Source organism: Vigna angularis, chromosome 2 (assembly GCF_016808095.1).
Source record: "Vigna angularis cultivar LongXiaoDou No.4 chromosome 2, ASM1680809v1, whole genome shotgun sequence".
Lineage (NCBI taxonomy): Eukaryota > Viridiplantae > Streptophyta > Magnoliopsida > Fabales > Fabaceae > Vigna > Vigna angularis.
Window position 1 is genome coordinate 22,242,593 of NC_068971.1, and position 12,347 is coordinate 22,254,939.

General features: G+C 38.0%; 1 protein-coding gene across 1 annotated transcript; it reads right to left on the reverse strand.

Moving 5' to 3' along the window:
- Nucleotides 1–3,666: 3,666 nt before the first annotated feature.
- On the reverse strand, nucleotides 3,667–6,021 carry LOC108327766 (beta-amyrin 24-hydroxylase). Its single transcript, XM_017561464.2, has 2 exons — nucleotides 5,048–6,021; nucleotides 3,667–4,500 (listed from the first exon to the last, which is right to left on the reverse strand). The coding sequence occupies exons 1-2, from the start codon at nucleotides 5,942–5,944 to the stop codon at nucleotides 3,865–3,867; spliced, it is 1,533 nt and encodes a 510-aa protein (XP_017416953.1). The 5' UTR covers nucleotides 5,945–6,021; the 3' UTR covers nucleotides 3,667–3,864.
- Nucleotides 6,022–12,347: the final 6,326 nt, after the last annotated feature.

The following is a 12,347-nucleotide window of genomic DNA, read 5'->3' on the forward strand; positions in this document are numbered from 1 at the left end:
ACAGATGCCATAGACCCTTTTTGAAAAAGGTGGACAGTTGAAACATTAGGGTGTTGCAGTTGGTCAAAGGGATTCTATAGGGTCTATGGCCTCGCTTCTGCAAACAATTGAGGCCAAAAGTACTGCAAGAGATTTGATTTGTAAAAAGCCAGGGAATGTCAATTCTGCAGAGGGGTATGGGCTCGATTTCGAACCGAGATCAAATATCCTGTAGAGATATTTCTATCCGTTGAAAAGTTTATGCCTTGTCAGTTTGGCAAACCCTATGGCACCAATTGCTTAGGGAACCGAGGCCATATAGTCTTTATTGTTTCAGTTGGTTTGTAACCAAAGCAATACATTCGCTAAAATTTGAAAAATGCCACCGCACCATGTTATGTTTCGGTTTCTTGTAAACCGAAGCATAATATGCACATTAGAAACTCATTTTTTTACTAGTCATGACCTATTAAGTGCAACACAACGATAACAATAAGAATTCTAGGAGTGTATTGTGATTGATAAACCTCTAAAACACATATAATGTCCTTGGTTCATATAGTTTGTTATACTAACTACACTGTATGTTAAGTTTTTCGATCTAGGACTCGTTCATAGCTTGTTATACCAACTCTCATACATTACATGTTATAAAACCCAGGAAAAATTGCCATTTGGTTTGTGACATTGCCGAGTAAATCATAACATCTTCACAAGGTTAAAGATTTTATTTTCTGTGAAGGCTCTTCCGCAAGCCAAGGGATGAGATTTTTCCAACGTTCTTATTTTTTTTTTCTTTGAAACCATTTTGACCAGTAGTCTTATGCGGGAGTCTTCTACGGATCATCGGATTTAGGCTGGTACGCAAACTCTATAAATAGAATGTGGTGCATTAACACTATTTTCTCTCATTCTCCTCTTTCTTTTTATTTTCTTCCTTTTTTTTCTTTCTTATAATATCCTTTTGAGTTTACTTTTCTTTTTCCTATTTTTTAGGGCTTTGTTACCAAAATAGGAAAAAATACATCATATATTACGAGAATAGGCAAATTCAATTCAAAATACCAAAATGGGGAAGTCATGGGGGGCCAAAACGACTTCAAATGAAGAAGTTGTGGCCCTCCTACACAACTTCACACTGTGCATTTGACCAGTGGTGAAGTCGTGCACCCCAAAAATGACTTTTAGGTCCTGTAATCGATTACAAGATAGTGGTAATCGATTACACATTGTTGAAATCGTGATCCCCCTGCACGACTTCAGTTTAGTAGGCAAAAATGCTTTTGGTAATCGATTACGACACTTCTGTAATCAATTACCAGTGTTTTAAGTGTGCAAGAACCACCCTGGTAAGCGATTACAAGCTTGTTGTAATCGATTACCAGTGTGTTTTGGTTGGTTTTTGAAAATTTCTATTATGTTGTAAAGCATTTTTTGAAGTTAATTATGTGTAATGATTTGAATTTTTGTAAGCCCACATTGTTGATGATGACATTGTGATGTATTGTTATGTATAGGAAGAGTAATTGATTTCATGTAAATCATAAGACAAAATCATAAATGAAATTTGTAGTATTTTATTGAATTAAAAATGTATTACAAAAGGAAGAAGCTTAAATTAAAAGAAAACGACACTACACATTGAAAGGCATCTAGGAAGATGATCCACCATGTGGACCAAAATGATGACGTAGATAGTCAATGTCGTGCTCCACATGCTCAACTCGAGCATCAATAGTATCAAAGCGGTCACCCATGTTCAGCTCCAATTGTTCAAATCTTGCATTCATGCTTTCATTGAGTGTATTGAAGCTGTCCCCAATAAATGTTCGGAGATCGTTTATCCCCCTCATGACGTCATCAAATGAACTAGTTTGTTGTTGAACAAGTGGTGGTGGTGGTTGTAGTTGAGGAGGTGCTTGATTTTGACGTTGAGGTGGAGGAGGATAATTTCTGTGAACCCATCTGTTGTCAGCGTTTCTGGTCAATCCAAATGACTGTATCACTCCTCCTGATATTGTGGTATGCCTACTAGGTGGGACAGATATTTCATCCTCCAATTGAACTTGAAAATGTTCTAGGATCCGGGTGACCAAAATTGGATATGGTAAAGGAGCACCTGGCCTCAAAGCCTTCTTCATCCTATGTCGGATGAGATGGGTCCAGTTTATCTGCTTTGCCGTCATTATTATCCACATTATCAGAAGATCTTCCTCGGTTGCCTGTGCAAAGTTAGAAACACGTGGAAACAAAACACGACATATAACATAATGTAATACTCTAGCCTCAGCTGTCATATTGCCGGCTAGAATTCTACTCGTAGGAGGATTGTGTGGCAAACAAATTAATTGTTTGGCTACGTCTATATTGTATTCATCGGCCCAATCCTCAAATAATTTACCCTCAAAGTTCAACCCAACAGAGGGAAGGTTGGCTATGGAAGCAAAAATGCTGGGTTTGATAATCATTTTGACATTGTTGACCTCAGTTTTCATTGTTTCATTATCAGAAAATTTAAGGTTACTATAAAAGACACGTACCAAATTAGGATAATAACGCGCAACATCGGAGACAAAATCATCCAATCCCATATTTTTTAGCATGCCAAAAAATTCAAAACTATGACTTTCGAAGTATTGGTCATCTAGGTGTTTTAGGTCAATGATTTGACGGTCTTTAAATAGTGAGAAATACCTTTCAGCTAGTGTAGGAGTGGAAAATTGAAGATTTTGGTGTGATGCAGTCAGTGACGGTGGTGGTGAGGGTGAGGATGAGCTTTCTAGGGTGAAGGTTGACGGCGGCGACGTCCCGCAGCTGTAGAAGATGAGCCCCTAACTCTTTGCCTCTTTGAAGATTCCGCCATTTGAGATTTCAATCGGTGCAAATTAAAGAGAATTAAAAGGAGAGTTGAAAAATGTTGTTTAGAAGTGAAACTTGTGGAAGAGGACTTGATTTTTGAGGTTGGAGAGGAGGTGAACCCGTGTGGAGGCACTGCAACTCGAGTGGGAATGGTGTGTGTTCGTGAAGAGAGAGAAAATGTTTAATTTATAGGGTAGGGTTTGGCTGGTAATCAATTATGGGGTTTCTGTAATCGATTACCAGAGTACTCTGGTAATCGATTACAGAAACCCTATAATCGATTACCAGCCTCTCTCATAAGATTACAGCAAAATAAATTTTTTAAAACCAACCAAAACACACAGGTAATCGATTACAACAAGCTTGTAATCGCTTACCAGGGTGGTTCTTGCACACTTAAAACACTGGTAATCGATTACAGAAGTGTCGTAATCGATTACCAGAAGTATTTTTGCCTACTAAACTGAAGTCGTGCAGAGGGGTCACGATTTCAACAATGTGTAATCGATTACCACTATCTTGTAATCGATTATAGAATCCAGAAGTCGTTTTTGAGATGCACGACTTCACCACTGGTCAAATGCACAGTGTGAAGTCGTGCAGGAGGAACACGACTTCTTCATTTGAAGTCATTTTGACCCCACGACTTCATATTTTATCAAAATTTGCTCATTTACATAATATTCTAGACAAATATGCCTAGGTGCAAAAGCCCTTTTTTAAAATTACTTACTAATTTGGTATCTCGTAAATTTTTGGAAAATTTCTATATTATATCCTGAGAGTCTTACACATTATAGTAACGATAAATATTTTAAGTAACAGATCTTCACATCGGGAAATATTATTTTTGTACATGAAATTATGCGAAATGATAAGTTTATAATATATTTGGAGCACGAAAGCCGAATAAGAACAGCTGCCATTAACCGACAACATATTCCATTAAGCCCACCAAACATTTCCCAAAACAACGACAAAACCTTAAAGTGGCAAAGAAAACAGAGTTGCAGACATCATCACTGTTCATGCAGCGAAGGGAGTGAACCGCGGAACAGGCTTGCACGTAAGCGGCTTCGCCAAAAACACCGTCACTCTTCCCTCCTCCGTCATGTCAATGTCGTGACTCTTCCCATCATTCACCACCCAATCGAAGCACTGTATCAAACTCGCGAGTGTGGCTTGCATGACGAGTAACGCAAGTGAGGCTCCGGGGCAGCTTCTTCGTCCGCTTCCGAAGGGTAGAAGCTGGTAGTACTGTCCCCTCACGTCGATTTTGCCTTTACCAAGCTCATCGGAAACCAAGAACCTCTCAGGGTTGTACTCCAGCGGGTTGTCCCAGTAGTTGGGGTCTCTGCCGATGGCCCACGTGCTGATCATGATGGTGGAGTGCGCAGGAATGTCGTAGCCGTCAACCTGGCACGTGCGCATGGCTTCTCGCGCGAAGATTGGGGTCGGAGGGTGCATTCTCAGAGTCTCCTTCACCACTGCTTGCAGATAAGGGAGGTTAGGAATGTCTGACTCCTTCACCAGCCTCTCCTTTCCCACCACACACTCTATCTCCTCTCTCGCCTTCTTCAACACCTCCGGGTTTCTCACCAGCTCCGCGAGGGACCATTCCAGAACACTAGCGGGTCCGTTTGTGCCGGCGATGAACATGTCCTGTGGAACCGTTAAGCTTTCTCAGGTTAAGGGTTCAGTTCCATAGTTCAAATAAAACATCGAACACAACCTCTGTGATAATGTCTTCAGGTTTTATTGCTTGTTACTCATGTAATGATCCATATTATTTTTACACATACTTTTGTGTAATGGAAAAATAAAAAATAACAAGATAATAATATATAATGAGTGTAAACTATTTTTTTTCAAATGGAAATATGATAATAAATATATGGATAATGATACTGGTCCAAAATTACTTTACAATTAATAATAATAATCATAAACATAAATAATAATAATCATAAACATCAACATGGATCAATCACATATAACACAAAGATAATATTAAAATATTTTTAAAAAAAAATTAAAATTAAAATGTTTCAAAAAAAAAAGTTAAAGTATCATTATCCTAAATATATATATTATAAAAATAAAATAATTATAAAAAGAAGATTTTTATATCTTTTTAAAATATAAAAAATATATATGAAATAAAGATAAAAATTTATATGTAAAAAAGTATGAGTTTTCATTCACTGACCAGAGCAAAGGCTTTGGCACTTTCCCTTGTGAGTTTATTGTCAGCACCATCAGCTTCAATGAGGTTCAAGAGAATGTCGAAGAGATCTTTCTTCCTATCACTGTCAGCACCTGCTTTGGCCCTCGCCTCTTCGTGCTCCTTCAGCACCTTCTCCATCATCGTATCCACCTTGCGGTGCGTTTCCATGTTCTTCTTCCCATACCCCTGCAGATCAAAAGGCTTCGCAAACCCCAAAATATCTCCCAAGTTGAACGCCCCCAGCAACTCCCCCACTTCCCTCACCACCTTCCTCAACTGCGCCACAAAATCATCCGCACCACTACTCTTCTTCCCCATGATCATTCTCGTGATAATGTTATTCGTGTGCGTTATCAGCTCTTGCCTCATCACCACCTCCTTCCCCGTCGCCGACATCTCCAACATCCGCTTCAAAAACGCTTCCACCTCGCTCTCGCGAATGCCCACAAAATGCTCCAGAGTCTTCCCGCTCAGAAGCTCCGTCATGCAAAGCTTCTTCAGGAAGCGCCAGTACGTCCCGTACGGAATGAAAAAGTAGTCGGCGGCGCCGTACGTTAAACTGTCGCTCGCAATCATTAAGGGGCGGTTGCAGAACGCCTCTTCGGACGTTTTAAGGATCTCTTTGGCTGTCTCCGCAGACGACGCTACAACGATGTTTTTGTACCCGATCTTGATATGAATCAAGGGACCATAGCGTAGGGAGAGTTTGTACAGTGCTTGGTGAAGCACCGAACGGAGATAGGGCGCGTGTCCTAGTAAGGGTATTGAGATGGGAGGGCCAGGTGGGAGTTTCTGTGATTTTTTGAAGACAGAACGAATAAAAATGGTGGAAATGAGCCACAGGAAGAATAGAGCAAGGCAACCTTGTATGTCTATCATGGCTGTGCTGTTTAGTTTCTAGGCAAAAACAGTGTGTTTGAGGTTAACGAGTTAGATTACGTTGGCTCTTATATAGAGAAGCTGCCGCATGAGCAACATGAAAGGTGGTATCAATCATATTTATGCTATAAATAAAAAATACAACATCTCTTTCCAACGTAAAACATAGAAAATGATTAATAGAAATTTTGATTTATCTAAACTTATTATACTTTTATTACACTGTTTTTAATGTACTTAAACTTATATAAAATTAAAATTTATATTTTTAAAATTTTAATATCTTTTAGTTCCAAACTTTAAAAATAAATATAATATTCTCAACTTTAATATTTAATTTTTTTATTAAACAATATAAATAATTCAAAAATCAATCTTTCACATAAAAAACTAATGTAATTAAATTAAAACATAATAATTTTATTTATTTTTAAAATTTAAAAACTAACTGTATTAAAATTTAAAGAAAAACAAAATTTAATTTCGCTCAAAATTAGAAAAAAGTTGAAAACATATTAAATCTTTCTTTTTGCCTCTCTCCTCTCATCACATCACATAATCTATAAATCTACTAATTTTTTTTTTCTAATACACATTTTTAGTGCCATGAATCGTTACTCTAAAAAATGAATGCATTCATTTCACAATCCATTTTAATAATATCATGATATATATTATGTTGTCAACAAATATTTTCTTCTTTTTCCTAAAAAATCATCTTAACTTGTAAATAATTATACCATTACCGCTGTCAAGAAATTATGATAGAAAATTATTCTCGTGATTAGGGATGACAACGGGTCGGATCGGACACAGATAGTGTCTATCCGTAATCCGATCCGACAAAAAAAAGTCCACCTGCTATTCGATCCATTATTCGCACAGATACCCGTTTAAAAAATATTTATGGGTATTTTAAAACCCGCGGATATCCGTAGATATCCGTAGATACCTGCAAATATTTAAAAAAATATATATTTTAATAAATTATTAAAATAATTTAAATAGAATTACAAAAAATATATAAAATATAATATAAATTAAATTAAATTTAAATTTAAATTCAATTTTAATTAAAATTAATCTTGTAAAATATAAATTAATGTTAATTTTAATTAAATTTAACTTAATAAAATATAAATTAAATTTTTATTTTTATTTTTTGTGGGTAGCAGATATCTGCGGATACGGATAATATAATACCCGCATCCGACCCGTTTATAAATGGGTATTAAAATATCCGCTACTCGCAGATTACGTGTAGTAAATATCCGCATATCTCAATTATCCATCGCGGATTTTATCCACATATATCCTCATAAGCGAATTTTTTTTGTCATCCGTACTTGTGATGTTATAGCCAACACGATAACATGAATATAGAGAAGACATCCAACTTTTCGCTCAATATCCTTCCAACACCAATAAAATATTTTTTTATATTTTAAAATATAAAATAATTTATAATAAATTAACTATAAAAGTATAAATATTATTTTTTATTAAATGTGGGAACGGTTCAAATGATGGGAGAGGTTTTGCAATACACGTGTTAGATAAATACGACGAATATGATGGACATGTCTGCCGCAATTAAAATATGTGTTTCGCAATAAACGGGTCCTGTACTTTTTATATATAAAAATGGTTGCGTGGTTCGCATGCTGCATATTATATTAGCAAGAAGACTTTTTCACTACTTTTGGATGATTATGGGGATTCTGATTACCCAAGTTTCGATATATTATAGTATACATCCTAATTTTTTTTGTGCAAATTAATAGCAATTTATAATGCTATGGAAGAATGTAAAGCTGATTCTTAATAGTATCTAAGTGTAGTAACATACTGATCATGAAATAATTACCCTTTGTATTAGATTAATCTCTAAATATATTATGTAATTTTATTAATATATAATTAAACCGCCGAATTTTGTAAATGTAATTTCTTATTTAATGAGTTTTTTACTATTAATTTTGTGGCTTTGGTAACATATAATTAATAAAAAACATATCTACAAAAGTTTTGTAATCATATTCTACGGACAAATTAGTTGTACAATATAAAGCTTTTAAATTCACAACTATTAAAGACTCTTGAATCTCGTGAACACTTAAATTAATTTCATATTATGATACTTTCGGGTGTACATTTTTTAAACGCAAAAGTGACGATGAAAAACTATTTACGTAATAAGTGGTTTGAGGACTCTAAATTCAATTATTTGGATGACGGCCTTTGATGGAAAATGATGATAATATTATATATATATATATATATATATATATATATATATATATATATATATATATATATATATATATATATATATATATATAAATAAAGTAGCTTATAGTTTGTCAAGATCCATTGATAACTTTCATTACAAGAAAAGTGCGAATTATCGAGGGTATTTTTTCGAAGGCTTGTCTACCGTCGGTAAAATTGATTTACCGAGGGGCAAAAAGTGAAGCACCGACGGTCTAGACGAAATGACATTTTCGACGGTCAAAAAGACCTTAGCGAGGGTTTTGAAACCTTCAGTAAGAGCGTCGAACAATTAAAATCAATGATTGGGGTTCGTCCCCAATTTTGTCAAACAAAGCCCTCCTTCCCCTCTGCCGGTAAGAGCTGCGATTTCGGCCCTCCCTCCCCATCGACCTTCCCATTCACTCCGTCTGCATTCCCTTTCGCTTGCTTTCGTTCATTCATTCCCTATCCCTCTCCCTGTCCGTTCTGTCCGGTGGCATTGTGTGCGCACGATTCGTCGTGTCGCTGTGGGTCGTGTCGTTGTGGGTCTTGCGGGTGGGGTGGTGGTTCGTGGTCGTGGGCGTCAGGCTTGTGCGGCGAGTGGGGTGGTGAATCGTGGTGATTAGCGTCAGGAGGTCGTTGCGGTGAAGCCCAAGGTTGGCTGCTGGGTTGAGAGCTCGCGGTGTGGCTTGGCTTCCATTGAATTGGGTGTTCTGGAGTGCGAGGTAAGTTCTCTGTTTTAGAATGCTACTTGAATAAATTGATTGCCTTGTTCTTCCCTAGTTGTGTGCAATGTGTCCATGTAATTGGTTGTTGCCCTGTTCTTACCAATATGCATGAACTTGTTTGCATTGTTGATATTTTTGTAAGGACAAGGTACTCACACATATATGGAACCCCATCATTCCGAAAACGTAGACGTTTACTTCTCTGGCCATCCGAATTTGTTTTGTATCTAATGCAAGTCTGGCAAATTATTTTTGTCTTCATATATGGGCATCTTTTTCTGTTCTACGGGTGAATTGAAGAACTCAACAATAATTTTAGTCGCAACTAAATGCGCGAATGTGGATGTGGTTTCCAAAGTGTTTAACTTTCCCTTAAAACAAAATTCAAAAGAAACAAACAATATTTTTTAGCTTTTTGGGCCCGACAAGGATTAACCTTGCTCCTACGTATTCTCATGTGAGAAATCAGGGTTACGTAGTTCTTTTAGAAAACTGCTTGAAATTTGTTTGAAAACTTGTTTGAGAATTTTTTTGGAAAATGATTTGGATTTTGAGGGAAAGTGAGCCTGACAAGGACTGGGCTTGCTCATACGTATCTCCACTTTTGACGGAGAATCAAGGATCACGTAGTTCTGGCAAGGCGATATTGTTTGTAGTTCGAAAAGTAGATGTTTTTAGTTTTTGAAGATTTTTTTATGTTTTTGGTATTTATTATTTTTAATTAGGAGAATGAAAAGGTTTTTAGCATAAGGACGATGCGTACGATCACACATGTGCCTAAACCTTTAAAACATATTTTTTTGTAATTTTATTTAAGAGAGAGAAAAGGTTTTTAGCACAAGGACGATGCGTGCGATCACACATGTGCTTAAACCTTTGAAACATATTTTTGGGATTTTGAAGAAGGAGAAAAGGTTTTTGGCACAAGGACGATGCGTGCGATCACACATGTGCCTAAACCTTTAAAACATATTTTTTTGGTATTTTTGAAGAAAGAGAAAAGGTTTTTGGCACAAGGACGATGCGTGCGATCACACATGTGCCTAAACCTTTAAAATGTATTTTTTGGCGTTTTTGATGAAAGAGAAAAGGTTTTTGGCACAAGGACGATGCGTGCGATCACACATGTGCCTAAACCTTTAAAACATATTTTTTTGTGATTTTTGAAGAAAGATTATTATTATTATTTTATTTATTTATTTTTGTGATTTTTATTCATTATAAAAAAAGTGAGTGTGTGTAGTGTTTGACAAATAAACAAGACAAATACAGTACAGAGGGATGGGGGTTATTTTACAAGGGGATTACACAATAAAAATTAAATGACCAAACAAATAATAATAAAATTATAAGAAACTAAAGCGTAAAAAAAATAAAACAAGAGAAAAGCTCAATTAAATTAGGGGTACAGAGATAAAAACCAGGGTTGCGCGCGGAGCAAAATTGGGCTCTATAGAGGTGCAACAGCAAAGTTGGAGGTGCCAGAAATAAGATGAGCCCAATGTCCAAACCTCCCCTTTTTTTGTTTGCAAAAACGGAATGGGCTTCAGCCCAGGTGTGGAATCAAAAACGGAGGTGTATTCTGAAATAGTGTGCTCATGTCCAATTCCCCTTTCTTTTGCTGTTTGTAGAAACGAACGGACTTAAGTCCAAAGTGAATGGGGGTGTGAATGGAATCGCGCATATGGCATACAAAAGAAAAAAAAACTGCGGCCCAAAAACTAGGTCCAACGTTTCTTTGTTCTGAAACCCGTTAGGGGTCTACTTACACCTCCATTCTTCCTTCTCATTTGGCAAACTCAAACCAAACTCTTTCTTCTCCCAGCCCAGCCGAGAGGGCGTCACCTCTGACCGCACACTACCGCCTCTGCCAGATCAGCATCGCCGGCGATACCCTTCTGTCGGAGCCACCGCCGGCCACGGCGTCACTGCCCTTTTCTTCCTCTTCTCTGCGCGCGTGAGGCCGTCTCTGCCAAGCCAACTATCGCGAAGAGCTCTTCGCCTGGTCTCTGATGTCGCCGGCAGTTCACAGACGTTCCCAAAGCTGCCGCTGGCCGCAGCGTCAGATCTTGCTCCCACTCTGCGGTTTATGGTGATTTGGGAATGGGTTGGGTCGTTTTCTGTATTTCTTGCAGGTTTGATGTGGCTCACGGTGGTCGGAGGTAAACGTTGAGGGCGGAGAGGATAATGATGATGGGTATTGATGACCCGAAGGAAATGGAGATGAAGGCAGAGGAAGAAGATGGTTTGCTGGCTTCTGCTACGAGACCCGCATGAGGGGTTCACAGATTTGGGGTTTCAGAGTAGTTATGGAAATAGCTGATGATTAGTGGGTGGGTATGAAGGATAGGCAGTCCCTAGTAGCTGTGGGCGTGTTTGGTTTGTTGGGAATGGATGAAGATTGGGTGATGGAGAATGGTCAGAGGTGTTGAAGATGATGTTAAGATGATGAAGATTGGGGGAATGGCCGTGAGGTAAGGGTGAAGATTGATGATTGGGTATGTGTGAATGATAATGGTCGTAGTATCTAGGGAGGTGCAGTAGGGGATGGATAATGATGAGAGTCAGATGATGATGGCCTCAAGTAGCCGTGGGTATGAGCTATTGAAAATGGTTGTGACAGTGAGTGAATATAGAGGATGGGCAGTTACTAGCAGTAGTGGGCGTAGGGATGAAGAGATGGATGTTGGAGATGAAGGCTCCTCCAGAGTTTGAAGTTCAGCCCTGGTATCATCATCTCAGGTGTTTGATGAATGAAAATTGGTCCCTGTGCTTGGTAACGAATGAAGAATGGTCAGGAGTGTAGCATGATGGGTGTTTGGAGATGATATCTGTTTTTTTTAGGTGAAGATGATGATATTGGAAATGGTATATGGATGAAGATGATCAGAGAGGGGTCAATGGTGTCATGAAGGGATCGTAGTGAGAGGCAAAGGACCTGGTCAGAGGTGGATGATGAATGAAGAGTAAAATGGTCGTGAGTGAAAGAGGGAAGGGATCAATGGGCCTGTTGATGATGCTGGAGATGGTGTTTGAGATGGAAGAGATGAATGTAATGGAAGTGTCGGTACGTGTGATTGGAGGATGAGGAAATTATTAGGTTGGTGGAAGTTGTTACGGTGGTGGTGAGTGGAGCACTCATTGAAGTGGGAGGTTGGTGATGGTGGGGAATAATGGAAATCAATAGTGGAAGATTGGATGGTGGTGATGAATGGAGCACTTAGTGGTAGTGATGATGAGAAGTGGAATATTGTGGGATGTTGGGTAGTGTCGGCCAGGATTGGGGAAGTGGGAGAAGTTAGAAGTGGATGGTGGAATCTGTTATGGTTGGGAATAATGGGAAACAGAAGTGGAAGTTTGAAGTGGGATGGTGGAAGCTGTTGGTGGTGGTGAGTGGAGCACTTAGTGGGAGGTTGGTTGGT

Bases quoted from the DNA above. Each gene is read 5' to 3' on its own strand.
- LOC108327766 (XM_017561464.2), bottom strand. From the start codon at position 5,944: ATGATAGACATACAAGGTTGCCTTGCTCTATTCTTCCTGTGGCTCATT. The intron at 4,501-5,047 runs GTCAGTGAATGA...ACGGTTCCACAG, and splicing joins GTGCCAAAGCCTTTGCTCTG to GACATGTTCATCGCCGGCAC.